Source organism: Sus scrofa, chromosome X (assembly GCF_000003025.6).
Source record: "Sus scrofa isolate TJ Tabasco breed Duroc chromosome X, Sscrofa11.1, whole genome shotgun sequence".
Taxonomy (NCBI): Eukaryota; Metazoa; Chordata; class Mammalia; order Artiodactyla; family Suidae; genus Sus; species Sus scrofa.
This window is the reverse complement of record NC_010461.5, coordinates 90,796,382-90,822,827: the sequence shown is the minus strand read 5'-3', so window position 1 is coordinate 90,822,827 and position 26,446 is coordinate 90,796,382. Positions and strand designations below refer to the sequence as shown.

General features: G+C 38.9%; 1 protein-coding gene across 10 annotated transcripts in view; it reads left to right on the top strand.

Annotated features, from left to right (window-relative positions):
• CHRDL1 (chordin like 1) overlaps positions 1 to 26,446 on the top strand; it is a 123,795-nt gene that overhangs the window by 4,389 nt on the left and 92,960 nt on the right. For 6 of the 10 annotated variants that reach the window (XM_005673818.3, XM_005673817.3, XM_021079622.1 and 3 more), the window contains exons 2-3: positions 14 to 162; positions 26,311 to 26,423. In XM_005673818.3, the coding sequence (XP_005673875.1) occupies positions 66 to 162; positions 26,311 to 26,423 (210 nt within the window). In that variant the 5' untranslated portion in view covers positions 14 to 65. Of the gene's footprint in view, positions 1 to 10; positions 163 to 26,310; positions 26,424 to 26,446 lie in introns of all 10 variants that reach the window. The other 4 variants (XM_005673815.3, XM_013986327.2, XM_005673812.3 and 1 more) reach the window with 1 other exon arrangement.

Below are 26,446 nucleotides of genomic sequence, written 5' to 3'. Positions count from 1 at the left end.
TTCTTCCCAGCAGCTTGAATATACCAGGTCCTAAAAGTTCCAAGTTGCCTTTTGCAGTGGCCAGAATGAGAAAAAAGTGGAAAATGGGAGGCACGAGCTATATTTTTTCCTTGTTGCTGTTATTTCTTTTCCTAGAAGGAAGCAAGACAGAGCAAGTTAAACGTAAGTGTCTTGAGTTTAAAAAACAAGATATTTTCTTCTAATTTCTCTGAAAATGTGGTTATAATCTGTAGGAATTGTGATTTAGCCCAAATGTGGCCATGCCATTATTCTAAGAGAAGAAAGTGAATGTTACTGGTTTATGAGTGAGTTGATAAAGGAATAAAAGCTTTGAATGGGGCCAACTAAATTTGCGGCTGTTTTTCTGATTATCATATAGTTTTCATCTCGTAGAACACATGACACATTAGCCTATTTTCCTTTTCCTGTTCTAAACTGTACAAATCTCATTCCATTTTACGTAATTCTAGAAATATCTGACAGATGAGCTGGATTTTTTCCCAAATTTCAGACTCTTCAGCAAAGGTTTTCAGTTTATGAAAAAGAATAACACAGAAAAGAAAAAAAGGGGGGGGGCAAAAATCAAGCAGGCTCTGCCTAGTCCCTTCTGCCGAAAAACGAAGAAGGAAAAAAAACCTTCCCATGAACTGGATTCAGATGAAAAATCCTTTGAGGAAATTGAGATTCCAGGGACCGTGAGCAAATTGGATGCCATTTATTGAAAGGAACGTCCCCGCAAAGCCAGGGAATATTTCTAGAAAGTCAGCGATCCGTGTGATGGGCTAAGACATTGGAGGAGAGCAGAGTGGCAGGAGAGGGGGGTAATTAACCCTCCTTGTGGCCCCATTCGGGAGCTTTATGAGTAAGCCTTGACATCTCTGCTCCTGTTATGTGCTTTCTGCTGCCCTTTACACAGTGCGAGCCTCACCTATTTTGGGCCACTTGCAGCCACCTCGGAGGTGGACCTTTGCTCTACATTTGAAGGAAAAGCCACAGCTCTAGTTCCCCCTTTTGGGGCTGCATGAAAAGAAGCACCAAGTGGAACTGGTCCAAGAGGGGCATTCTCTGCTCCACTGCACTTATTCATGAGAAGGAACTGTGAAAATATGCTTGGTAGGAGCTGACACAGCCTCTGAAGTCCATCACTTAAACATTTATCTCCTTGGTCAGCATAAGTTGAATATATCAGGCATGCGGCTTGCTGACAGGGAGAACAGTGCCAAACCTATCCCATTGTTACATGGGTTTCCGTCCCACTGTGATTTTCATAGTAGAGGGAGTCGCCTTCCTGAATAGGGCTTTTGATTAGGCTCTTAAACAGGAGTGATTTGTGGTCATAGTTAGGATGATGGAGACACAAAGGGAAGTTTAGCAGGACCCCGCATCAGCAAGGAAGCTCGGTTCAGCCTCACCTCTCGTAGTCCTCAACCCACCTCCTTCTCCTTCTGCTTGAATGTATTGTCCACCCCGGAACCCTCCTTTTCCGGAAGTCCTCCTTGATTTAAGTGGATGTGATAGCAAAGTTGTCCATTCTTAGCTCAGCTCACAAGCAGCTGGACTTAAAAACCACCGTCGAGAGTTCTCGCTGTGGCTCAGTAGTTTAAGAACCTGACTAGTATCCATGAGGATGCGTGTTCCATTCCTGACCTTGCTCAGTGGGTTAAGGATCTGGCGTTGCCGTGAGCTGTAGTGTAGGTCAAAGACGAGGCTTGAATCCCGCGTTGCTTTGGTGTAGGCCCTCGGCTGCCCCTCTGCGTCAACCCCTAGCCTGGAAACTTCCATATGTTGCGGGTGCGGCCCTAAAAAGACAAAAAAGAAAAAAAAATCCACGCTCTCAGGGAGAAACTTGCCTTATGGCCTTATGGCATCACAGGGAAGCTTGTAACTCTTAGACGACTATCTCTTCTGGGAAGCCTTCCATATTCATGGAGAACTAAGGAATATTGTCCAAGCAACTTAGCGCTTAATTGACAAACCAAGGAAAAATACGATCGAAAAACGATTGACAGACCTCAAACTATTACTCTCTAACATTTCCTGCTGCCTATGAGTTTGTCCCAAGCTCTTTTGATATTCAGTTGGTGTCAAAATGATTATGTAACAGATGGCCTAGGGGACTGGTTCTGGTCTAGTCTTTCAGGCTTATAGTCAGATAATGAGGCTAAGGTCATGGTCATTCCCTGAATGAGCTGTTCAGGATCATTCTGTGTGGCCACAACCAAGTGAACTGTCACAAAGACATTTACAAAATTATCTCCACTAAAAGGAAACTCTCAAAGAATATGCCCTGTGTATGTTACCTTCACACACACACACACACACACACACACACACACACACACACACACCCCCACACACACCCCACACACCCCACACACACCACACACACCACATGCAGAGATTGATATTACAGCTCTAAGAGAAGTTGGAAGCAGTACGGAATGGTTACATAAATGATCCGTGTAATGTACTCTCATGCTGCCATTCAGACACTGCTTCCTGAAAATTGGAGAGCCCTAGAAAATGCTTATATTGACTTATTTTTAAAGTTTCTTAAATTGTAAAATTAACAATACTTGTTGAACAAAGTGATATGAAAATATCTGAGCTTCAGAGAGTATGTGTAACCCTCAACTCTCATCCCACTCTGCAGTGATGATCATGCGTAGTAGTTTGTTATGTGTTCTTCCAAACTCTTTCCTCTGTGTGTTATAAAAACATACATACAAGGCTATAGGATCTTTTTCTTTTACAAAAATGAGATATTACCTTTTTTTTTCTCCCTGAAACTTGCTTTTATTCATGGCAGTGTAACAGTACCATATTCTCTCTAATGCCTACATAGTTTCCAATTATGTGCGTTTGCCCATGGTTTGTTTAACCAGTCCCTATTTGTAGATATTTATTTCCAGTTTTTGCCATTACGATAAGGAAGGCATTCATGAACACCTTATGGCACTTAGGCAAGTTTTTGTAATTGTTAGTAAGAATGTATGTTCAGTTTTAATTATGTCAGAACTGTCAAATTGTCCTTTAAAAAAAGTTTTATTAGTTTATATTTCCACCATCTTTTTACATGTGTCCATTCCTCATTCCTTCGCTAAACATATTATTAATCTTTGTATTTTAGGGACAGTTTAATAAGAGAAATTATATTTCGGTTTTGCTGTAATATTTTCCTAATGCTGGAGTGTCTTTTCTTCTTCCTTCCTTCTTCTTTCTTTCTTTGCTTTTCAGGGCTGCACGTGCGGCATATGGAAGTTCCTAGGCCAGAGGTCGAATTGGAGCTGAAGCTGCAGCTGCTGGCCCCTGCCACAATCACAGCAACGCCAGATCTGAGCAATGTCTGCAACCCACACCACAGCTCACAGCAACGCTGGATTGTTAACCCACTGAGCAAGGCCAGGGATGGAACCCGCACCGGCATCCTCATGGATACTACTCAGGTTCGTTACCACTGAGCCACAGTGGGAACTCTGGGAGTGTCTTTTCAATTATTTTTAATTCAATTATATTTCTTCTCTGAATTGGCTATTTTTCAGTTGGGTGCTTATCTTATTGATTTGCAAAAGCTTATTTATTATCATTTTGTTATTTCGAATGTTGTTGTTAACCTTTTGTTTTGTTTTGGTTTTGGCCACCCTTCAGCACATGGAACTCCCAGGCCAGGGATCAGATCTGAGCCGAACCTGCGAACTAAACCACCACTGTGGCAATGGCGGATCCCTAACCCACTGTGCCAGGCTGGGGATCAAACCTGCGTCCCAGTGCTCCCAAGATGCTGCTGATCCCATTGCACCACATTGGGAGCTCCTAACCCTTTGCATTTCTTACATTGTTTTCCCAGACTGCCATTCAATTTAAACTTTGTATAAGTTGTATTTTCCCATACAGAAGTTTTAAATTTTGTGTGGTCAGACCTGTCATTCATGTCCTTTATGGCTGGTTGATTTCTTCTTCTTAGGAGGGTCTTTCCCACTCCACATTCTTTTTTCTTTTCTTTCTTTTTCCCTTTTTTATGGCTGCACCAGTAGCATATGGAAGTTTCCAGTCTAGGGGTTGAGTTGGAGCTGCAGCTGAGACCTCTGCCACAGCCACAGCAATGCCAGATCTGAGCAGCATCTGTGACTTACACCGCAGCCTGCAGCAACGCTGGATCCTTAACCCACTGAATGAGGCCAGGGATGGAACCCACATCCTCATGGACACTATGTCAGGTTCTTAACTTGCTGAGCCACGAGGGAACTCCCTCCACTCTGTATTCTTACTTTTTTCTTCTATGGCTTCCATGCTTTGGGGTTTTACCTATAGTTCTCGTTTCCATGTTAAATTTATATTCACGTGTGGTGTGCAATAGGAAACTAATTTTTTTATCTTTCAGTGGTAGGTTCATGACTGTTATTTTTGTTCATTTTTTAAACTTCTATTTATTCCAAAGTTTTCATCATTGGCAAGTGTTACTTTTACAACAGGGAAAAGTCCCTTAAAGTAAAAGAACATCATGTTTACCATATTTCTGCTGTAGAGTTCTAGCGAAGGGGGGTATGCGAGTGGAAAAAGGAGAAAGAGAAACTTCAGAAAACGGGTAAGTGTAAGGGTCACCATGCTGTACAGCAGAAATTGGCATAACACTCAAATCAACTCTACTCTAATAAAAAAAAAAAAAAAACCTTTGTGTTTTCCTTGCTGCCTGATACCATTTTACTCAAGGAAGCCAAGGTTTTTGATCTTTCACAAGCTGGTTCGAATAGAAGCTTCTAGGTCAAAGCAGTTGCTCTGTAGCCTGTTTCCTCTCCTATTTTAGGCATCAGGGTGGAATGAGTGGGGGATGCCGCTATGGGCAAAGATGCTCACTCGATTGGTGTCACATCTGAGGAGGTCTGGAGAAGATGCTTTAATTGCAGAAAGCTGTTTTCACAAGAAAAGTTAGGAGTGGGTGCTGCCACTGGCTCAGTTGTTGACTAGCTAGAGTGACCTTGCCTCTCACAGGAGGGAAAACAGGCTTAGGAACCCAGGAAATACTGCTGGTGCATTGCAGTGGATGAATGGGCCATTTATGGCTTATATAAAAGTTTGTTACTGTCCAGAAGCAGCAAGGTTTGAGGTCTTACCCGGGAAAAGGTCTTTCTGTAACTCCATTATGCTCTGGTGTTAAAGTTGTAGTCAAAAGAGGCCAGGAAGCTCTTTTGAAGTTCAAAGGAGCGTAACATTCAGTGCATGATATTCGTACAAATATAGGACAAACAGGCTGCAGAGTTTGCTTCTTTTGGCAGATCTGACTTAGGTAATGAGCTGTTAATCAAAGTGAGGTGGAAGAATTGAGTCGTTAAGGATGTTCAATTATGTATCTCAAATGGGCCAGCCTATGCCAAGGCTGGCAGACATCCTGGGGAGAGAAAGTGTATTTCATGGCATCCATTCCTGCTTTATAAGGTGAGTTAGCAGGATCTTCCAAGGAACTCGATTCTCACTCACTTTTCTCCTTAGGAGAAAAGCTTCCAACGTTTGTATTTGGCTGAAAATGGGCCTCTGAACTTCCTGGGAAGGGTGAGTCCCTAAAAGTTTGAAGGAAAGGAAGAAACCATCTAGAAAATTGGAGACATGGGAAGCATAGCCTTAAGGGAGCCACCCAGAGCCTCTTCATTGTGAAAGCCAACCAGAAAGCCTTGGGTTTTCTACCTCCAGATTCTCGCATTCAAGGTGACTATTTGACAACAAAAGGAAATGAGCAAAAGTTAGACCTATTCACGTCTTAGAAGTTTAAATAGGTGGAAGTAGGATAAATGAAGAATACCTTAAAATGAGATAGCTTAATGCTTTTCAAGGTATATTCTTAATGATTTTTATGTTGGGGGGCCAGTGAGTTTGGGTGTAGAAGCCCTGGAGTCCACATAGATCCAAACCCCAGCACCACGTCTTTCTTATTTACCTTGGGATTGTTGCTTAACCTCTCCAGCTTCAGTGCTCTTATCAGTACAGTTGGGGGAATAATGGCGTATTCAATGTCAGCATGGTCATTTGAAGAATAATGAGATTGTGCACACTTAGGGCTTTGCTACAGTCCCTGGCACACAGTTTTTAATAAGTGGTAGTCACTAGAGTAACAGTCTTGCAAGCCAAGCGATATTATCCCCTTTGTTTTCAGATGAGAAACTTGACACCCAGTGAGGCCAAGTGACTTTGTACAAGGACCGACAGCAAGTCCAAGCCAGGGTCAGAACTAAAACCCAGGTCTCCAAGTTCATTGTTCTATTCATTACACCGGTTTGCTCTAGCAGTTCTCTGAGGAAGCCTGTGCATTCTCTTGAACAGAAGCCCAGTCCATTGCACATGGCAGCCACTTAACGCAGAATAGATAAGGCGGGTGAATGAGTAAAGAACTTGGGCACTGGAATTCCTAAGAGAGGCAGAAGGCTATTTGGGACTCCAGAGGCAGAGACTAGGACCAAAGTTGTTCAGGAACCTAAATAAGCTAAGCCAAAGGGAATCTGTGAGGAAGGTTTAAAATATGTGCCTCTATGTCCATGCTTCTTAGATTTCTCTTGACATCTCAGTAGGATTGGAATGTCCTCGTAGTCTAATGGAAAGAGGACTGTGCTTTAAGTCAGGAGACTTGGTTTCTGGTCAGTACTGTTATTCGCTGTGTGGTATTGGTTGAGTCATTCATGCTCTCTCTGAACTCAAGTTTCTCTGCTTATGAACGGAGAGGAATTCCTGCTTTCTGGACAGCAAAATAAGGGTGCCAGAATAGGGGCTAGGGAGATGGGACAAGGGAAATCAAGGCTCTGGCTTTAGATATTTGGAGTACAACTGGACATTTATCATTGTCACAAGATTATTGCTAAGGGTATTTTTATTCATTTAAGGTTTATAACCTGCCTGCTTCTAAAAAGATCAGATTCAGGTTATATATGAAAGGACAGTTGCAAGATAACTTTTTCAAAGAAGAAACAAAAAATAGAGGCCATCTGACAAAAGTAGAAAGCGTGGATGTTTTTAAACACTTTGTTAGTGCATTAGAGTATTCACAGTCCAAACTGGCTTATGTTTCCTGAAAAGATAAAACGAGAAACTTTGGGACTTCCCCTTGTGGCTCATCGGTAACAAACCCAACTAGTATCCATGAGGATGTCAGTTCGATCCTTGACCTCGCTCTGTGGGTTAGGGATCCGATGTTCCCATGAGCTGTGGTGTAGGTCGCAGATGTGGCTCCGAACCCCTGTGGCTGTGGCTGTGGTGTAGGCTGGCAGTTGCAGCTCTGATTTGACCTCTAGCCTGGGAACCTCCATGTGCCATGGGTGTGGCCCTAAAAAGAAAAAAGAGAGAGAGAGAGAGACTTTGCATTTGTTGGCAAGAGAAAATGAGTGTCATCTACAGAGATTTATTTCCTACCTCAGCATTTCTTTATTGACCCTCTGTAAAGGAAGAGGGCAAGTATTAAAACTCGATAAAAGTCTTTCTACAAGTGCTAAGGAAATGTGGTCCAGATAGTTTACCTCTGGATGATGTAAGTTCATTGAAGGCTAGAACATGGACATTTTATACAAATGACTAGTAGACTTGACAGTCATTTGTCAGATGCCCTAAGCAAACTTTATATTAACGTGATTTTTTAAAATTTAAAAACGGATGCTCATTTAAAAAATTTTTTTATATTTATTTATTTCGTCCTTTTGTCTTTTTAGGGCCGCACCTGAGGCATGTGGAGGTTCCCGGGCTAGGGGTCCAGTCGGAGCTGTAGCTGCTGGCCTACACCACAGCCACAGGAGCGCAGGATCCGAGCTGCGTCTGTGACCTACACCACAGCTCATGATAACGCCAGATCCTTAACCCACTGAGCAAGGCCAGGGCTCGAACCTGTGTCCTCATGGATGCTAGTCAGATTCGTTTCCAATGAGCCATAATGGGAACTCCAGATGCTCATTTTTAAACATTCAGAAGGGACATAAACATATTAGGAAAACATAAGTCATTGGTAATCTCAACATTTGTGTAAGGAGGCATATAGACTTCTAGTCTTTGGGTTTTTTTTTTTTTTTTTTTTGGCTTTTTAGGGCTGTCCCTGTAGCATATGGGAGTTCCCAGGCCAGGGATTGAATTGGAGCTACAGCTGCCAGCCTACACCATAGCCACAGCCATGCCAGATCCGAGCCGCATCTGCAACCTATCCCACTGAGTGAGGCCAGGGATTGAACCTGAATCCTCATGGATACTAGTTGGATTTGTTTCTGCTGTACCACAACAGGAGTTCCTAGTCTTTTTTTTTTTCCATCTCAGCTATACATACATGTTATTTTATAAAAATGAAGCACTGTTGGAGTTCCCGTCATGGCTCAGTGGTTAACGAATCTGACTAGCATTCACAAGGACGCAGGTTCAATCCCTGGCCTTGCTCAGTGGGTTAAGGATCTGGCATTGTCATGAGCTGTGGTGTAGGTCGCAGACACGGCTCGAATCCTGTGTTCCTATGGCCGTGGCGTAGGCTGGAAGCTACAGCTCTGATTCAACCCCCAGCCTGGGAACCTCCATATGCTGCAGGTGTGGCCTCCCCCAAAAAAGAAGAAGCACTGTCTTGTAACCCATTTGGCTTATTATGTCAATTGCAACTGATTCTCTAAAATGCACCAGTGGTGGAGATATAGCCCATGTTGTCTGAAGTGAAAGCGGGACATTTTAGAGACCAGTTGCAGGGCATGCAAAGTTGATTCTGCTGTGAAAAGTTCAAGAGCACAATTTGAATTCTTGACCACATGGAAAGTCAACCTCTTTTAGCAGAGACTTGTGCGGCTGAGGTGCTGAGAGAAAGAACAATTTGTTTTTTCAAACAAGCACTTTGATTTTTGCCCAAAGTCCTATGCCAGATGACAAGTAAGAGATTATTTTAGCCAGAAAAATATTCAGATCAGGTTTCACCAGCTGAGCAGCCTTTCTGTAAAAGGATCTCCCATGGCCTCATAGTAAAGACTAATGAGAATACCATCAAGTCCCAGTTACCCATGCTAATGGCAGATTGAAGGGCACAATGAATTGAAATTTCATGGAAAAATCTCCATTTCTCATCTTAGCCAATGAGGTCGCCTTGCTCAACTGTCAAAACTTTTTGAAATATGGACCCTTTTCTTCTCATTGAATTTGCCTACTTGCTAGTAGAAAAGCTAGTAGAAAAGGCAGGTAGTTGGAGTTCCCGTCTTGGTGGAATGGAAACGAATCTGACTAGGAACCATGAGGTTTTGGGTTGGATCCCTGGCCTCACTCAGTGGGTTAAGGATCTGGCGGTACCGTGAGCTGTGTGTGGTGTAGGTCGCAGACGCGGCTGGGATCCTGTTTTGCTGTGGCTGTGGTGTAGGCCGGCAGCTATAGCTCCGATTAGACCCCTAGCCTGGGAACCTCCATATGCCACGGGTGCAGCCCTAGAAAAGACACACACACACACACACAAGGCAGGTAGTGGGAGGGCCATGTTGTGCGTTGGCCACTCAGTGTATAAGTTGAATTAATCTTGGAAAATGATCCAACAAGTAGGAATAAGATAATTAAGTCTTAGATAAAGAGGAATAAGCTGTATACCCAAAGTGGAAAACTTGCTTTTTCCTGGCTTTCCTTTTTCACTGACTTCCACAGCCTGGAAATGAAGTCTTAAAGCCCCAAGGGAATCTGACTGAGACATCAATTCTAGAAACCCAATTTCCAGAGAAATAGGGCACTTTTTTCCCCCTGTAGTGACTACTTCATCTTACCTTTCCTCTGTCTGCTTCAAGTTTGATAAATGACAAAAGAGAAGTACTTTTTTTTTTTTCTTTTTAGGGCCTCACCCACAGCATATGGAGGTTCCCAGGCTAGGGGTCAAATTGGAGCTGTAGCTGCCGGTCTATGCCACAGCCACAGCAATGCCAGATCCGAGCTGCATCTGTGACCTACACTCCAGCTCACGGCAATGCTGGATGCTTAACCCACTGAGCGAGGCCGGGGATCAAACCTGCAACCTCATGGTTCCTAGTCAAATTTGTTTCTGCTGCTCCACAATGGGAACTCCAGAAGAGAAGTACTTTTGCTTTTCATTTGTCTTCACTATTATAGTAGCCCTTTAAAAAAATAAATACTTAAAAAGGAATTTTTTTGCTTGATTTGTCCATTCATATAACGAACAGCAAAAATTCATCTCTCCTTTTCTACTCACCGAATGTGTTATAATAAAATAAATATTATTGTAGTACTTACATGATGATGTCTCTGCCGTAATAGCTCTTCTCAAAAAGAGTTCATGGGAATGTTTTCATGCCTTTAGACTGGTGATAAAGTTACTGACTTTTTGACCTATCCCTGGGTGCTGGACAGTAATGGTTGGGCAAAGCATTGATGGCACAGTGGCACATCTCTGTTGCTTACTTTTTGTCGTCATTGTTTCTGTTAACAGGGGCCCCTAAAGTAGCAGGGATTTCCACTTTTAATTCTAGGGCTTTTAGGACCAGCGGAACCAATTGAAAAATAGCTATGATGATGCAGGTTGAAGGTCCATCTCAAATGTTAGTTGAAATTCCCTCGGGACCACGTTCATCTCGGCAGATACCATTAGTTAGTGGTACGTCAGGAATTCTCCAGCTGGTATCTCTCAGATCCTGGCAAGTAATAAGCCTGTTTTTGTTGCCTGTATCTGCTTGAAGTTGGTGAGGCATCATTGTTTCATTAAAATCGTCTCATTTGTGCTTCTTGTCCAAGACAATATACTGGAACTTTAGGTGTGGTCAGTGATGCTGTGTAACTCAATGAAACTCACTCCTGGGTGATGTTTAAAAGTTCAGACTCATAAGCATGTGCTGAAATGGACTGTATTGTTGTTTCTGAAAAGTGATAATTGTTCAGTGTATTCATGGAGAAATCAGCTGTAATTGTGCTAACCACTCAATCTTGGACAACCATGGGAAAACATATCTTAGATTATAGTGTTTACTTTTGTTATGTAATGGAAAAAAATCAGTGTCAGTAATTGCAGAAGCATTGTTTAATAGCACCAGTGGCATTAATGTTTAGCTTCTTATCCCTGCATTTGATTCCTGAATTTGCTTCTTCCAGAAATGTGTAAATTTCTGTCTGGGGCATTGTTAGCCAAATCCCATATTGCTGAGGTAATAGGACCAATGTACTTGATGAAAGACCATTGTGTTTGGACTTATGGTCAGATATATATTGGAAGTTAGTGTTTAGGTAAGATATTTTCATCCTCTAGATGCATAGTTTTTAAGACCTTGGTACCATAATATCAGATAAATGGCATGTGAGTATTATGAAGAAAGTGTTGTTAGGTATAAAAAAAATGAAGAACTTGTGGTTGGGTTACTTGTGATTTCCCAGCTAGATTTCATAGTCCTTGAGAGCATGGGCACTATTTCATACTTTGATTTATCCCTGTGATAGATACTAAAAAACGCAAATTGAAGTCTGCCAGCTGTGTCCTTTCACATAGTCTATTTGAGGCTGACTTGACTTCACTACAGACAACACCTGATTCTTTAAAAGGTGAGCAAAGCTGTGTTTCAGAGGTGGAAGGGTATTTTGGGAGAAAGTTAGGCAAGAATGTTTGGAAGCCCTTTATCTTCCAAGTTCTATAAGTGGGTGGCATGCATCTTATAGCAGGACAGGCAAAATTCTGTTGTGGTTCCAGTCCTTGGTTCTGAGGCCAGGCTGCTTAGGTTTGAATCCCACCACCATGCCTTGACTAGCCATGTAAACTTGGGCAAGTTACCAAACCTCACTGTGTCTCAGATTCCTCAAATATAAAATGGGGCTAATAATGGAATTTATCTTGTAGGGTTGTTGGAAGAATTTCGTGAGTTCATAGATGTAAAACCGTTAGAATAGAGCCCAGCTCATAGGAAGTGTTCAACACATTTTGTTGTTTTTGTTATTACTATTGTCATCGTTCTCATTTGGCTCTATGTTTTTCAGCATGTGGTTCCTTGGCTTCTTTTTACACTTATCATCCACCTCTTCAGCCTTTGAGCCAAATTTGGAGCAGGAAAATTCAGATCACTCAATTTTCACACATTGTCTGGCAATACTCTTTAGAGGCTGAATTTGGGGGAAACATAATCTATTGGATGAAACAAGTCATTTGTATCATCTGTGGTTTTGATAAATAATGGTGAGCTCAGATGTATTGGAAGGATCCATTTAATAGTGTCCATGAAATAACCTGTCTTAAAGATATTTTAGAGAAGTGACAGCAACTTGCTTAAAAGCTGTATGTAAAGAATACCCTCCTTGTGGCATCAGTATATACTGTTCCTTTGGAAATAGGCTTTCCTACAAGTTAGAACCTTTAACAATTTGGATGTGTTTTAAAAATATGTAAATGCACTTGAAGTCCACATGTTGATAGCTTGTCTTATTTTAGTGCTTGCTTAAAAGGCCTCTTTCAGAGGCCTTTGTCTTTTATTATGCCATTTCATTTTCAGCAAGAAAAGAATAAGTCACCTAACCATGCAATCACATAGCTGATAGTGAAAGCTCACCCAATTTCATATTTTAAGTAGGTAGATCTCCTGTCAACCTCTGAGTGAGCTAATTATTTCTGGCAATATAATTCAAACCAAATACATAATACACAAGGTTCCATTTTTTTTTTTAATGGCTGCACCTGCAGTATATGGAAGTTCCCAGGCCAGGGATTGAATCCGAGCCAGAGCTGCGACCTACACCATAGCTATGGCAATGTCAGATCCTTTAATCCAGTGCTCCAGTCCAGGGATCAAACCTGCACCTTTGCAGCAATCTGAGCTGCTGCAGTCAGATTCTTAACCCAAAGTGCTGTGGTGACAACTCCCACAGTGTTCCATCTTACTTTGCAATGTGGATTTAAATCAACAAAGTAATTTCTAGCTTACCTGCATTTAAGTATCAATGGCTGCAGAGCCATACAAGTAGAATAGTTGATGCTAGACTCCTAAGCACATACTCAGATTCCTTCTGAAATGACTAGGGAAGTTGTATATATGAAATACAAATAACTTAGGTGTTTGTCATTGAGATTATAAATTTATTGTAGAGAAACAATCACTGTCCTCTCACCAACATATGGAAGTTTGCAAACGGTACCTCATTTAGATATTTGTTTTGGGAAATTCATGATTATCTCTCCTCAGTTAAAGATGCAGGGATTGTTAAAATATTTCCTACTCCATTCTAGAACATCATGGAGAAGAAGTCTAATTTGTGTTTATACCAAGAAAACTGTATTCCTAAGACTTGGCTGAAAGATTTACAAGTTCATTCCACAAAGTAATTTTCATTTTCTGCATTCTTTTAATTAATAAATGGCTTTGAACATTTATACTTAGTCCAAGAATAGAGCTTAATATAACAATACTAATAATAATATCATAATGGGAAATAAAAATAGTTACTAAAATTAATATATATTTAACCTTTCTGATAAAGAAAAAATTTTCTTCTATTTTCCGTCATCAAATTGGCAAAGTTTTAAGTAATTAAAGTAGCCAAATAAAATAAAATAACCAGTGTTGGACTTTTTCATACATAGCAATTAGAAAGCAAATTAGTGTAACTTCTCTGGAAGGCAATTTGACAATATAGATCAAGAATTTAAAAGCATTCAAAACCTTTGACCCAATAAATCTATCTCTAAGAATTTAGATTAAGAAAATAACCAGAGTTGCATACAGAGGTTTATTACAAGGGTGCTTATCATGGAATTTTCTTAAGAAAGAAAAGAAAACAATTTAATACCCCCAAATAGGGGATTGGTTGAGAAATTATGGCTCAACTGTGTTAGTGTAGAATCATGTCATTAGGCATGTGGTATGGGGGAAATATTTAATGGCACAAAAATGTCCACAATGTGTTAATTTTAGAATGTAGTTTACAAAATGTGTACTATATATGCTGTTAATTTTATAATGAAAAAACTTTGTATACTTTTATGTATAGAAAAGAGATTGGAAAGAGCTTTCAGTTTCTGGGCTGACATGTAAAGAGCTCAGAAGTTGTCACTTCCATTGTTATAAGAAAAAAGCTGAAGGAAATGAAAATCAATAACTCCTCTTAAATCAGTCAGAAAATCGAGGTCACAGGGCAAACTGCCTTGTATTTTTCACTCTGAAAACTGGAAAGACAGAGGAATACAATGACCACTACTGACCCTGGTAGGAGCACTAAAAGGATAATTGACTAATTATTGGAGAAGGAGCATGCTCTGGCTAGAAAGAGAAAAATTCTTTTCTTTAGTGAGTTTTACCTCCAGGATCCCCATCAGGTTCTCAGTTTTGGTGAAAAATTCCTCAGGTTTTCAGGTTTAGTGAAAAATTCCTAACTGCTTCAGGCAGAGAATGGAAAAGGTGACCATTCTGAAATAAGCCCAGAGCTCTTTGTTTTCCTTAGCTAAGGCCTGGCCTCAAGGGAAATGATTTTAGCAGAGCCTAATTGATTTGGGTTTTATCAGAGCCTAACCAACCTGGAAGAAGGAATATATACCCAACTCCACTAGCTTTCCTGCCTCACCTACACCAGTGGGAAAGCGCAAAGTTAATTAGCACTTTTGAAGGTCACATATCAGGGATATGGGTCATTAAAGGACTGAGAGCTAATTAAACGATTATAGAACACTTCTCCTTCCCCCACCATTTACTACCACATCAATAGGGCGCATGTTTAGTAGCAGGAGATTGAAAGAACTGCAAGCCTTAGACACTATTTAAGAAGGAGAATCTAGGGAAATTCAAAAACAATGGGAGAAGATATACAAAGGCACTAGGCAGATTTTAGCCTCTGACACCCTAGCTACAAAAAACCCTGGGTAAAAATAGCTTAATTCCTAGCTAGATTAACATAAAATCTCACACTACTGCTCTGTTTACCTCAGTTACTTTTACCCAGTACTTCATGTCCAACTTTTCAACAACAACAGCAAAAAATCACAAGGCATGCTAAAAGGCAAAAAACACAATCTGAAGAGACAAATCAAGCATAAGAACCAGGCTCAGATGTGGCAGATATTTTGAAATCAGATTTGGAATTTAAAATAAATATGTTATCGTGCTAAGAATTCTGATGGAAAAAGTAGGCAATTTGTAAGACTATATGTGCAATGTAAAGAAAAAGATGAAAATTCTTAAGATTCAAAAGGAAATGTGAGAAATCAAAAACACTGTAATAGAAAAGAAGAATGCCTCATCAGTGCACTGGATATGATTGAAGAAAGAATCAGTGAGCTAAAGATATGCCAAGAGAAACTTCCCAAACTGAAACAAAGAAAAAAAAAACTGAAAAAATTCAACAGAATATCCAAGAACTGTGGAAAATTACAGAAGTTGTAGCATATATATATATATAACAGGAACGCCATAAGGAGAAGAGAGGAAGGAACAAAATAAATATTTGAAGTAATAAATGGCTGAGAATTTTCCAAAACCCATGACAAACACCAAAGCACAGAGCTAGGAAGCTCAGAGGCACAAAACAGGATAAATATGAGAAAACATACATATCATATTTAAACTACAAAGACAAAGAGAATATCTTTTTTTCTTTTCTTTTTAAAATTATAGTTGATTTACAATGTTCTGTCAATTTCTGCTTACAGTAAAGTAACCCAATTATACACACACACACACACACATACACACATTCTTTTTATCACACTATCCTCCATCATGTTCCATCACAAGTGACTCGATAGAGTTCCCTGTGCTATACAGTAGGTTCTTATTGCTTATTCACTCCAAATGCACAAAGAGAATATATTGAAAGATGCCAGAGAAAAAACATATTACTTATAGAGGAATAAGGATAAGAATTGCATTCAATTTCTCTTCAGAAACCATGCAAGCAGGAAGAGAGTGGAGTGAAATATTTATATTGTTGAAAGGAAAAACTCACCAACCTAGAATTCTATATCCAGTAAAATTATTCCTCAGAAGTGAGTGGAAATAAAGATTTTCTCAGACAAACAGAAATTGAAGGAATTTTTCAGCAATCAACCTGCCTTGCAAGAAATGTTAAAATAAATTCTTCAGGAAAAAGGAAAGTGATATAGGTCAGAAATTCAGATCTATATAAATAAGGGAAGAGCAGTAGAGAAGGAATAAACGAAGGTAAAATAAAATATTTCATTTTTCTTATTCTTAATTGACCTAACAGAAAAAGTTTAATAGCAACAGAATAATAATAGCAATATTGAATGACTATACGAAAGTGAAATGAATGACAACAATTTTATAAAGGATGGGAGAGAGGAGTTGGGGCTACTCTGCTATAAAGTACCTGCAGTACCTGTGAAGCAGTATAGTGCTATTTGAAAGGAGACTCAGATTAGTGTAAATGTGTATTGCAAATTCTAAGACTACTATTAAATTAAAAAAAGTATAAATGATATACTAAGAGAAGAATGAAAATAGAATAATGGAAAATGCTCAACTAAAGCTAGAGAAGGCAGAAAAAGAGTGGAACACAGACACACTAAAGAAAAACAATCAAGGGCAAGGAATAGGGAATAATTACAAATATGGTCAATATTAATCCAACTGTATCAGTAAACACTTTAAATGTTAATGGTCTATGTATACCTTAAAAGACAGAAACTATCAAAGTGGATTAAAAAATACAAGACCTAACCACATGGTGTCTATAAGAAACATACTTTAAATGTAAAGATACATATGGATTAAAAGTAGAGGTTTGGGAGTTCCTGTCATGGCTCAGCGGTTAATGAACCAGACTAGCATCCATGAGGATGTGAGTTTGATCCCTGGCCTTTCTCAGAGGGTTAAGGATCCAGCGTTGTGTGACCTATGGTGTAGGTCTCAGATGTGGCTTGGACCCGATGTTGCTGTGGCTGTGGTGTAGGCTGGCGGCTACAGCTTTGATTGGACCCCTGGCCTGGGAACCTCCATATGCTGCAGGTTCAGCTCTAAAAAGTCAAAAAAATAGTAGAGGTATGGAGAAAAATATAGCATGCTGATAAATACTAATAAAAAGTAAGTGGGAGTAACTATATTAATTTCAGACAAAGCAGACTTCAGAGCAAGGAAAATTATGTAAATACATAACAGAGCATCAAAATATATGAGACAAAAACTGATAGACCTGAAAGAAGTTACAGACAAATCCCCCATTATAATTAGAGACTTTTACACCCCTCTATTAGTAATTAACAGATGCAGCAGGCAGAAAATCAGTAATGGTGTAATTAAACTGAACAGCACCATCAATCAACTGGATTTAATTGTCATCTACAGAGTATTTCATCCAAGAACAATAGAATACACATTTTTCTCAAGCACACACAACTCGTTCACCAAGAAAGCTCACATTCATGGGTACTAAAACACACTTTAACAAATATTTAAGAATAGAAACTATGCAAAGTATGCTCTTAGAACACACTGGAATTAAACCAGAAATCAAGAACAGAAAGATACCTGTAAAATCTCAAAATATTTAAAGATTAAACGATGTGCTTCCAAATAGGACATAAGCCAGATAAATCTCAAGAGAAATTTTAAAATATTTTGAGTTATATGAAAATAAAAATACCGTTTATAAAAATTATGGGATATAGTGAAAACGGTGCTTGGGGGGGATTAATAACATAGAACTAATTTATTATAAAAAAAAAAAGACCTAATGTCAGTAGTTTCAGCTTCTACCTTAGGAAACTAGAAAAAGAAGAGCAAAAGATCAGTAGAATAGATAAACCTCTAGCCGGGTTAACTAGGAAAAAAAAAAAGAAGACACAAATTACTAATATCAGAAATGAAAGAAAGACCATCGCTACTACCAATGCATAATAAAAATATTATGAACATATGCCCACAAATTTGATAACTTAAGAAAAAACTGACCAATATCTGGGAAGATACAACCAATCAAAACTTAACACAAGAAGGAATAGACCATCTCAATAGGCTTATATCTATTAAAGAGATTAATAATCTTCTATAGCAGAAAGCACCAGGCCCAGCTGATGAACTGGTGAATTCCACCAGGCATTTAAGGAAGAAATAATTCCATTGCTCTCCAGTATGTTTTGGAAGGTAGAAGCAGAGAGAACACTCCCCCACTCATTCTCTGAGACCAATATTACCCTAATACCAAAACCACACAAAGACATTACAAGAAATGAGAACTACAGATTACTATCTCTTATTCAAAAATCCTCAACAAAATATTAGCAATATTTTGAATTCAATATTTTGAATCCAACAATGTAGGAAAAATCCACAGTCAGATGGGATTTATTCCAGGTATGCAAAGCTGTTTCATCATTCAAAAATCACATCTATAGGCTGAAAAAGAAAAACTATATGATGATATCAATAGACATAGAAAAACCATTTGACAAAATCCAACACTATCCAGCAAATGAGAAACAGAGGGGGACTTGTTCAATTTTATAAGGAACATCTACACAAAATCTGCAGCTGATACCATACTTAATGGAGAGAGACTAGTTATTTCCCCCCTAAGGTCAGGAGCAAGGAAATGATGTACTTTCTCACCACTCCTGTTTCAGTGTTGTACTGGAAATCCTAACTAATGTATTAAGATGAGAAGTGGAAACAAAGTGTATACATATTTTGAAAGAAGAAATAAAACTGTCTTTGCTAGCAGATGGCATGATTATTTTTAAAATCCCAAAGAATCAACCAAAAAACCTTCCTAAAATTAGTAAGTGGCTATAGAAAGGGTGAAGGATATGAAGTTAAATATATGGAAATCAATTGCTTTCCTATATACCATCAATAAACAGTTGGGATTTGTAATTGAAAACACAATGCCTTTATATTAGCACCAAAAAATGAAATACTTAGGTATAATTTAGCAAAATGTGTAAAAGATCTATATGAAGAAAACTACAAAACTCTCAGGAAAGAAATCAAATAACTGGAAAAAGATTCCATGTTCATGGATAGAAAGACTCAATATTTTTGAGATAGCAGAACTTCACTACTTAATTTATAGATTCAATGCAGTGCCAATAAGAATCCCAGAAATTTACTGTGTGGAAATCAACAAGATTACTCTAAGGTTTATGTGGAACCTTAATTTTGGGTCTAAAAGACCCAGTTACAATATTTTCCACCACAATGTTGAAGAACAACAACAAAGTTAGAGAACTGACTCTACCCAGCTTCAAGACTTGCTATAAAGCTATAGTAATTAAAACAATGTGATGTTGTTGAAAGAATAGACAGATGGATCAGTGGAACATAATAGAGAGCCCAGAAATGTAGTCAACTGGTCTTTGACAATAGGAGCAAGGAAAATTCATTGGAAAACAGATACTTTTTTTTTTCAACAAATGGTGCTGGAACAACTAGACATCTGCATGCAAAAAATAAATGAAGACCTGACCATAAACAAAAATAACTCACAAAATGGATCAGAGACCTAAACGTAAAGTGCAAAACTGTAAAACTTCTAGAAAATAACATAGGACAAAATCTAGACGACCTTGGGTTTGGTAATGAGTTTTCAGATGCACCAGAAGTATGCTCCATGAAAGCAAAAATTGATAAGTTGGACTTGATTAAAAGTAAAAAATTCTGCTATTCAAAAGACATTGTTTTTTTTTAACTTCTTAATTTTTAAAAATTATTTATTTATTTATTTATTGCTGCAGCTTGCAGCGGCTTGATGTGGGATCTCAGTTCCTAGACCAGGGATTGACTGTTAACAGAGTGTGAAAAGACAAGCCACAGACTGAGGGAAAATACTTGGGAAATGCATATCTAATAGAAGACTCATATTGAAAATATACAAATAACTTTTAAAACTCAACAAGAAGATAAACAACTCAATAAATGGGCAAAAGAGCCAAACAGATACCTCACCAAAGAAAGTATATAGATGGTAAATAGGTATATGAAAATATGCTCAATATCATGTCATTAGGGAATTGCAAATTAAAACAAATTAGATACCACTACACATCTATTAGCATGGCTAATACCCCAAATAAAGACAACACCAAAATACTAATAACGATGTGGAGCAACAAGAACTCTCCTTCATTGCTAGTGGGAATGCAAAATGTTACAGTCATTTTGAATTTTTTTTTTTTTGTCTTTTTGCTATTTCTTGGGCTGCTCCTGCGGCATATGGAGGTTCCCAGGCTAGGGGTTGAATCAGAGCTGTAGCCACTGGCCTAGGCCAGAGCCACAGCAACACAGGGTCAGAGCTGCGTCTGCAACCTACACCACAGCTCATGGCAACGCCGGATCCTTAACCCACTGAGCAAGGGCAGGGATCGAACCCGCAACCTCATGGTTCCCAGTCGAATTCGTTAACCACTGCGCCACGACGGGAACTCCTACAGTCACTTTGGAAGACACTTGGGCACTTTCTTAAAAAGCTAAACATAGCTTTACTGTAAAATACAGCAACCATACTCCCAGGTATTTTGCAAATGAGGTGAAAACATATGCCACACAAAGACCTGCACACAAGTTTTTTAGCAGCTTTATTCGCAATTTCTAAAAATTGGAGGCAACCAAGATATCCTTCAAAAGGTGAGTTGATAAGCAAGGGGTACACCCGTACGATGAAAATACTATTCAATGATAAATGAGCTGTCAATCCATGAAAGGACTTAGAGGAATCTTTAATGCATATTGCTAAGTGAAAGAAGCCAGTCTATAAAGACTGCATACCCTATCATTCCAACTAGATGTCATCTTGGAAAAGACAAAACTATAGAGACAGTAAAAGGTCATGGTTTTCAGGAGTTGTGGGAGTGGAAGGGGGAAAAGATGAATAGGCAGAGTACATGGGGTATTTAGGGCAGTGAAACTATTCTGTATGATACTATAATGGTGGATATATGTCATTCTGCATTTGTCATAATGCGTGGAGCTACACAAAGAGTGAGCTCTCATGTAAACTATGTACTCTAGTTAATAATAATATATCAGTATCAGTTCATTAGCTGTAACAAATGTACCACACTAATGCAAGATGTTAGTGCCAGGAAAAAGTAGGGGTGATGTGAAGAGGGGATATATGGGAACTTTGTTTACTTTCTGCTCAGTTTCTTGGTAAACCTAAACCTGCTCTAGGAAGCAAAGTCTATTAATTTAAAAAAGGAAAATATAGATTAGAAGAGTATTCTCAGAATGTTAAAAGTAGTTGTCTTCTGGTGGCTGAATCATGTGTGATTTTTCTTTCCTCTATTTCTTTTTTTATTGTCTTATTAAAGTATATTAACATGCAGCAAAATTCACCCTTTTTAGTATACCCAAAACTAATGCAATGTTATATGTCAATTATATCTCAATTTTAAAAGTTAAAAAAAAGTTTGGATTTCCTGTTGTGGCTCAGCAGATCACAAGCCCCACTAGTATCTATGAGGATGTGGGTTTGATCCCTGGCCTCGCTCAGTAGGTTAAAGATCCAGCATTGCTGTGAGCTGTGGTGTAGGCCGGCAGCTGCAGCTCCTATTTGACCCTTAGCCTGGGAACTTCTATATGCACGAGTGTGGCCCTAAAAAGCAATAAATAAATAAATAAACGTTAAATTTTTTTTTTAAATTCACCCTTTTTAGAGTATGGTTTTGTCAGTTTTGACAAATGGCACCACCATAATCAAGATATAAAATATCTCCATCACCCCCTGAATTTACTCTGTACCCCTTTGTAGTAAAAACCCTCCCCCTCCCCTAGTCCTTGGCAACTACCGATCTGTTTTCTTTATAGTTTTACCTTTTCCAGAATGAAAATAATTAATCATAATCATACAGTATGTGGACTTTGGTTTTTTCTATTTAGCATAATGCCTTTGAGATTCATCCATTTTGGGGTCTGACTTTCATTTCTTTTTATTGCTAATATTCCATTGTTTGGATGTTTTAAAATTCATCAGTGGGAGGACGTTTAGATTGTTTCCAGGTTTTACAGACGATGAATAAAGACATTTTAAACATTTATGTAGAGATTTTGTTTGAATACACATTTTACTTTAGCTGGAAAAATACCTACCTGTGGTATTGCTGGGTGATACAGTAAGTGTATGTTTAATTTAGAAGAAAATGCCAAGTTGCCTCACATCGTCATTAGCACTTAGTATTGTCAGATTATTTTCAGTTTAGCCATTGTATTAAGTCAGTACTGATATGTCCTTGTGGTTTCAATTCTGTCTGTCTGTCTTTCTTTTCTTTTTCTTCCTTCCTTCCTTCCTTCCTTCCTTCCTTCCTTCCTTCCTTCCTTTTTTTTTTTTGTCTTTTTAGGACCGTACCCATGGCATATGGAGGTTCCCAGGCTAGGGATAGAATTGGAGCTGTAGCTGCCGGCCTACACCACAGCCACAGCAATGCGGGATCTGAGCTGCGTCTGCGACCTACACCACAGCTCACAGCGGTACCAATTTTCATTTCCCGGAAGACTAATGATATGTGTGAAATCTGTGTATCTTCTTTGTTGACGTGTCTATTCAAATTATAACACCATTTTAAAAATTGGGTTATTAGTTTCCTTATATTGGGTTATTAGTTTCCTTATTTTTAAGTTTTGAGATTTCTTTATATATTCTGGATAAAAGTCCTTTATCAGAAGTGTGATTTGCAAATAATTTTTCTCAGTTGGTGGCTTTTCTTTTTATTCTCTTAACACTGTCTTTCAAAAATAGAAGTTCTTAATTTTGCTGAAGTCCTAGTTTACAAAATTTCTCTTATGGATTGTACTTGTCATATCATATCTAGGAACTCTGCTTAACCTGACATCACAATGAGTCTCCTATATTTTCTTTTAGAAGTTTTAAAATATTAGGATTTACATTGAAGCATGTCTGTGATCCATCCTGAGTTAATTTTTGTAGATGGTATGAGATGTAGATTAAAGCTCATTTTATGTTTTGCATATGACTACCCAAATGGTCCAGCACCATTGAGTGACCTTTGAACCTTTGTATGGGTCTGTTGTCTATTTTTTGACTCTGCATTCTGTTCCATTGATGTATTTGTCTATCCATTTGCCAACACTGAACTGTCTTGAAAATTACAGTTTTATATTGTCTTGAAATCACATAGTGCTTGTCTTCCAGTATCTGTCTTTCTCAAAATTTGTTTTGGCTATTCTACTTCCTTTGCCTTTATTTAGAAGGTTATCTCTCTCTCCTTGAGTAAGCTTTGGTAATTGTGTCTTTCAAATAATTCATCCATTTCATCTAAGATGTTAACTGGTATAAAGTTATTCATAATATCTCCTTTTTATCCTTTTAATATCCGTAGGATCTATAATGAAGTCCTCTCTTTTGTCCTTATTATTAGTAATTGTCATTTTCTCTCTTTTTTTTCAATTGTTAGTCTTGCTGGAAGTTTATCAATTTTATTGACTATCTTTAAGAACCAAGTTTTGGTTTCATTGATTTTTTTCTATTATTTTCTGTCTTTAGTTTCATTGATAGCAGTTTTTTTTTAATTATTCATCCCTTCTATTTTCTTTTGGTTTATTTTGTTCTACTTTTTCTGGTTTCTTAAGGCATTGATTTGAGTCTGTTCTTCTTTTCTAATTTAGGTACTTAGTGATATAAATTTCCTTCTAAGCACTTATTTAGCTGAGTTCTGCTAATTTTGATATGCTGTATTTTCATTTTCTTTTAGTACAAAATACTTTCTGATTTTCTTTTTGATTTTCTCCTTCAATCCACAGGATATTTATAAATCACCAGCATATTAAAAGTGGTTTCTTCTTGTGCTAGAATTGTTTGAATGGGATATTTCTTTTTTTCTATATGCCTTTATGTATTGTGTTCTTTTTCTGTGTTTGCATGTGCTTTCCAATTTTCTTCACTGAGCATGCATTACCTTTGATTAAAACAAACAGCTCATATAAAATAACACTCTACATTTTGTAGCACTTTATTACTTACAAAGAGCTTTTATCTAATCCTCTGACATTTGCTTGAGAAATGTATAATCCATATTTCATAGATGTTGAAAATTAAGATTGACAGAGTTAAATAACTTTCTCAATGCCACACAACTAGAGCTAGTTAGCATTCAAACCAAGGCTTTCTGACTCCCAGTTTATCATCCTGAAGAAGGTGGAAATACAGATTTGAAAAGTAAATTGGAATTTATCTTGCGGGAAGTTGGAAAGAGTCATAGAGGGTCCTTGAAGCAGTAAGCAACTTGAGGGATTTATCTCAGTGTAGTTTTATTTTGAATCTCTGATTACTATTGAGGTTGAACATCTTTTCCTGTTTATTGACTGCTCTCATTTCTTTTCTAAATTGCTATTCATGTCCCTAGTCATTTTTATACTGGATTGGTTGATCCTTTACTTACTGATTTGAATGATTAGAAAATGTTCCAGATACTAATACTGTATTTACACTAGTATTTTGCTTGTTGGAAATATCTTCTCCCTCTTTTTGCTTTTGTGTCTTTTCTTTTCTTTCTTTTTTTTTTTTTTTTTTTGCTATTTCTTTGGGCCGCTTCCACGGCTTATGGAGGTTCCCAGGCTAGGGGTCGAATCGGAGCTGTAGCCACCGGCCTACGCCAGAGCCACAGCAACGCAGGATCCGAGCCGCGTCTGCAACCTACACCACAGCTCACGGCAACGCCGGATCGTTAACCCACTGAGCAAGGCCAGGGACCGAACCCGCAACCTCATGGTTCCTAGTTGGATTCGTTAACCACTGCGCCACGACGGGAACTCCTTGTGTCTTTTCTTTATTCTTTCAATTTTGATCGTCAGGAAAATGTCTGCTGGGGAGTATGGAGGGAAATTAACATGTTTGCAACAAGAGAAGTCTTGGTTTACTCTGGCCTCATATAATGGGGAGGAGGATGGGAAGCAGGAGATATAAGAGGATGGCATTGGAAGACAAACCACATGATTTGGAAATTCATTTATTAGCCATTTGTCAGTCGCTTATGTTTATTGGCCACACTGTTCTGGGCCACATGATAGATGGAAAGTGAGAAATAAATGTTGCCTACGTTTGAGGACCTTTTACCTTAATGGAGAAATAAGACATGTAAAATAAGACAAGTAACACAATATGTGCTCAAGTAACTATAGTACAAGACGAGCTATCAGAATTTTTTTTTTTTTTTTGTCTTATTGTCTTTTGTTGTTGTTGTTGTTGCTATTTCTAGGGTCGCTTCCCGCGGCATATGGAGGTTCCCAGGCTAGGGGTCTAATCGGAGCTGTAGCCGCTGGCCTACGCCAGAGCCACAGCAACGCGGGATCCGAGCCGCGTCTGCAACCTATACCACAGCCCACGGCAACGCCGGATCGTTAACCCACTGAGCAAGGGCAGGGACCGAACCCGCAACCTCATGGTTCCTAGTTGGATTCGTTAACCACTGCGCCACGACCGGAACTCCTATCAGAATTTTTATTGGGAGTTCCCGTTCGTGGCACAGTGGTTAATGAATCCGACTAGGAACCATGAGGTTGCGGGTTCGGTCCCTGGCCTTGCTCAGTGGGTTAAGGATCCGGCCTTGCCGTGAGCTGTGGTGTAGGTCGCAGACGCGGCTCGGATCCCGCGTTGCTGTGGCTCTGGCGTAGGCCAGTGGCTATGGCTCCGATTAGACCCCTAGCCTGGGAACCTCCATATGCCGCGGGAAGCGACCCTAGAAAAGGCAAAAAGACAAAAAAAAATATTTTTATTCCAACAAAGGGGAGGGAGACATTAATTTTCATTAATCAAGAAGTCTCTAAGTTGAATGCGAACAAGGACTGTGTGTATTTTTGCTCACCATTTTATCCCTAGCACTAAGAATAGGGTCTAACAAAGAGCAAGTACCCAAGTATTTGTTTAACGATTGAATGATGTTAGCATATGTGAGCCAAGCCATTTATAGGAACCTAACACAATGCATTTGGTTCATCACACCTACCCACCACCAGGCAGCTCTGAGAATGTTTCAATAGATCAGCATTTCAGACATTAGCTTGTGTTTCCAAAGCAAGGGAGCACAGCATGTTCCAGCAGGACACACAGCATGTTCTCCTATCTTACCATTATAATAAAGCAGTAATCAAGATTTTGGCTTCACTATCAGGTAAACCTGGGTTTGAGTCTCATGTCAGTTACTAACTAGTTGTGTGACTCTTGATTTGTCTCATTTATAAAATGAGACTAATAGTAGCTCCTGTCTTACTGGGTCATTGTACAATCAAATAAAGGATCATGTAAAACAATGAGCCTGTCACAGGGGTTCTGTAAATATTTCCTATGCCTCTTCTCTTGATGTACAGAGTAAAATGGATGAAATCTGTCCTTGCCTTTAGATTTTGTGATTTTGTCCATGTTTTCTAACGGGCATATTCTCCATCTCGTTCCTCACAGATTCAGAGACATACTGTGTGTTTCAAGACAAGAAGTACAGAGTGGGTGAGAGATGGCATCCTTACCTGGAACCTTATGGGTTGGTTTACTGTGTGAACTGCATCTGCTCAGAGGTACAATCCCTGATGGCATGTGA